At 44.2% G+C, this 2,500-nt stretch overlaps 1 protein-coding gene across 3 annotated transcripts in view; it reads left to right on the top strand.

Moving 5' to 3' along the window:
• Positions 1-2,500, top strand: part of bnc2 (basonuclin 2) — a 239,494-nt gene that overhangs the window by 115,325 nt on the left and 121,669 nt on the right. For all 3 annotated transcript variants that reach the window (XM_053679925.1, XM_053679926.1, XM_053679927.1), the window contains exon 3: positions 478-741. In XM_053679925.1, coding sequence (XP_053535900.1) covers positions 478-741 — 264 coding nt within the window. The remainder of the gene's footprint in view (positions 1-477; positions 742-2,500) is intronic.

The raw sequence follows: 2,500 nt of genomic DNA, 5'->3' as shown, positions 1-2,500 counted from the left end.
GCTTGGAATGTACGTGGATGTGAACGTGTGTGTGTGTGTGTGTGTGTGTGTGTGTGTGTGTGTGTGACAGAGAAGAAGGGGAGGGGGGTGTGGACAAGGGGGAAAAATCCTCTCCTCCTTCTCTATCTCTTCTGCCATCCCCCTTTCCTCTCCCTCCTCCCTCTCTCCCTCTCTCTCTCTCTCTCTCACTCTCGTCCTGCCCTCGGAGGAAATCTCCTGCGTGCTGCGCTGCTCCTCAATGAACTCGACACACACACTCACACACTCTCACACACACTTACTCACTCACACATACACACACGCGCGCGCACACAAACACACTCGCAGCAGCTCCTCCGGCTCCGGGCTCTCTGAGAAAGAAAAGAAAGACAGAGTGAGAGAAAAGAAAAGAAAAGAAAGCTGAACAAAGCGAGAGAGAGAGATAGAGAGAGAGAGAGAGAGAGCATCCTTTCTTCACTCTTCTGTCTCTCTCTTCAGTCTCGTGTCGAGACGGAGCCGGATGTGAGAGACGAGCCGCAGCTGAAGGAGCCGGAGCAGCCGAGGGAGCGAGAGCACGGAGCGAGGGAAGGGAGCGAGCGCGCGGACGGAGGGAGCGAGGGAGGAAGGAGAGAGGGAGGAGGAGGAGGAGCGCGCAGCTCCATGCAGTTCAGCAGCAGACCGGCGAGTGCCGAGCCGTGCTACATGGGGACATGGCAGCAGCAGAACACTGACACACACCTCCTGTTCAGGATGTCCCAGCAGGTCAGTGCGCTCTTCTCATCTCTTCTCATCTCTCTTTTTCATCCTCCCATCTCTTTCTTTTTCCCCCTCTCTTTCATGTGTGTCTCTAATTTATTGTCACCAGTGTACAAGTGCATTTAAATACATACAAATATATAAACACATACAAAAAGACAAGTGTGTGTATGTGTGTGTATGTCTATGTGTGTGTGTGTGTGTGTGTGTGTGTGTGTGCGCGCACACTTTTAAGGTTCCTCATAAGTTCTTTAACAATTTTTTTAAAAACCCGGGTTCTCCTTGGAACCTCCGGTCCTTCATGCTTCCACACGCAGCGTTACTCTCAGCAGTGACGGACCGATTTTCCCTCCAAGTTCATATAGTTCATATTTTTATATTCATGTTTATGTAAGTAGAAGTGTGTAATTGTGCATTGGAATTTGCGTGTTGTGTGTGTGTGTGTGTGTGTGTGTGTGTGTGTGTGTGTGTGTGTGTGTGTGTGTGAGAACTCGGGTAGATGCTGATGATCTTTTGCGCTCGCGCTAATGTCTTTTAGGTTTAGATTTATTTACAGGGAAAATTAAACAAGTCTCATAAAGCAGATAAAAAGAGTAAAGAAGTGTGTGTTGTGTGTAGGAGAGAGAGAGCGAACGAGTGCGCATACACACTCACACACACTCACACACACACACACACACACAGTGTTTGTCAGTTGTCACGCTTGTTTTTTACATTAGTGATCTTTATTTAATTGTTTTAAAATCATTATTTATTTCCAACATTATTGTTAGAGCTCTTCGTAGGAAACATTCCTTCATAAAGGGGAGAAATATCTAAATATCTAAATATCTAAAGTAAAGAACATGCAGTGTGTGTCTACAGTGTGTGTGTAGAGTGTGTGTGTAGAGTGTGTGTGTAGAGTGTGTGTGTGTATACAGAGTGTGTTTCCTATATAGACATTATATTACAGATCTTTATGAAACACAAACAGGGATTGAGGGAGTTTAAAAAAAGCAAAGTGTGTATGAGTGTGTGGTGTGTTTTGCTGTAGTGTGTGTGTGTGTGTGTGTGGGGTGGGGGGGAGTGCGTGAGTATATATAGTGTGTGTGCAATGTGCCTAGAACATGCAGTGTTTTACACACACACACACACACACACACGCAGATCCGATTCAAGCGCAAACCTAGAGATCTATTTAAAAGAAGATGCTGTTTAAAAAATGTGCGTGTGAGAGAGACAGATAGATAGAGATAGATAGATAGAGAAAGACAGATAGATAGAGAGAGAGAGACAGAGAGACAGACATAGAAAGAGAGAGAGAGAGACAGATAGATAGAGAAAGACAGATAGAAAGAGAGAGAGAGACAGATAGATAGAGAAAGACAGATAGATAGAGAGAGAGAGACAGATAGAGAGAGCGAGAGAGACAGATAGATAGAGAGAGAGAGAGACAGATAGATAGAGAGAGAGAGAGACAGATAGAGAGAGCGAGAGAGACAGATAGATAGAGAGAGAGAGAGACAGATAGATAGAGAGAGAGAGAGACAGATAGATAGAGAGAGAGAGACAGATAGATAGAGAGAGAGAGACAGATAGATAGATAGAGAGAGAGACTTGTACCTGCATTATACAAATCGCGCTAACAGATTCTAAATCAGATGGAGGAGAAAAGCGCAACACGAAAACAAACATTGTTTAAACATGAACATTTATCCTGAAGCACGCGCACCATAACTTAATAAACAGTTAAAACACTCTTTATTATTATTATTATTATTATTAT

Source organism: Ictalurus punctatus, chromosome 3 (assembly GCF_001660625.3).
Source record: "Ictalurus punctatus breed USDA103 chromosome 3, Coco_2.0, whole genome shotgun sequence".
In the NCBI taxonomy this organism is placed as follows: domain Eukaryota; kingdom Metazoa; phylum Chordata; class Actinopteri; order Siluriformes; family Ictaluridae; genus Ictalurus; species Ictalurus punctatus.
This window is presented reverse-complemented; position numbering and strand designations above follow the sequence as displayed.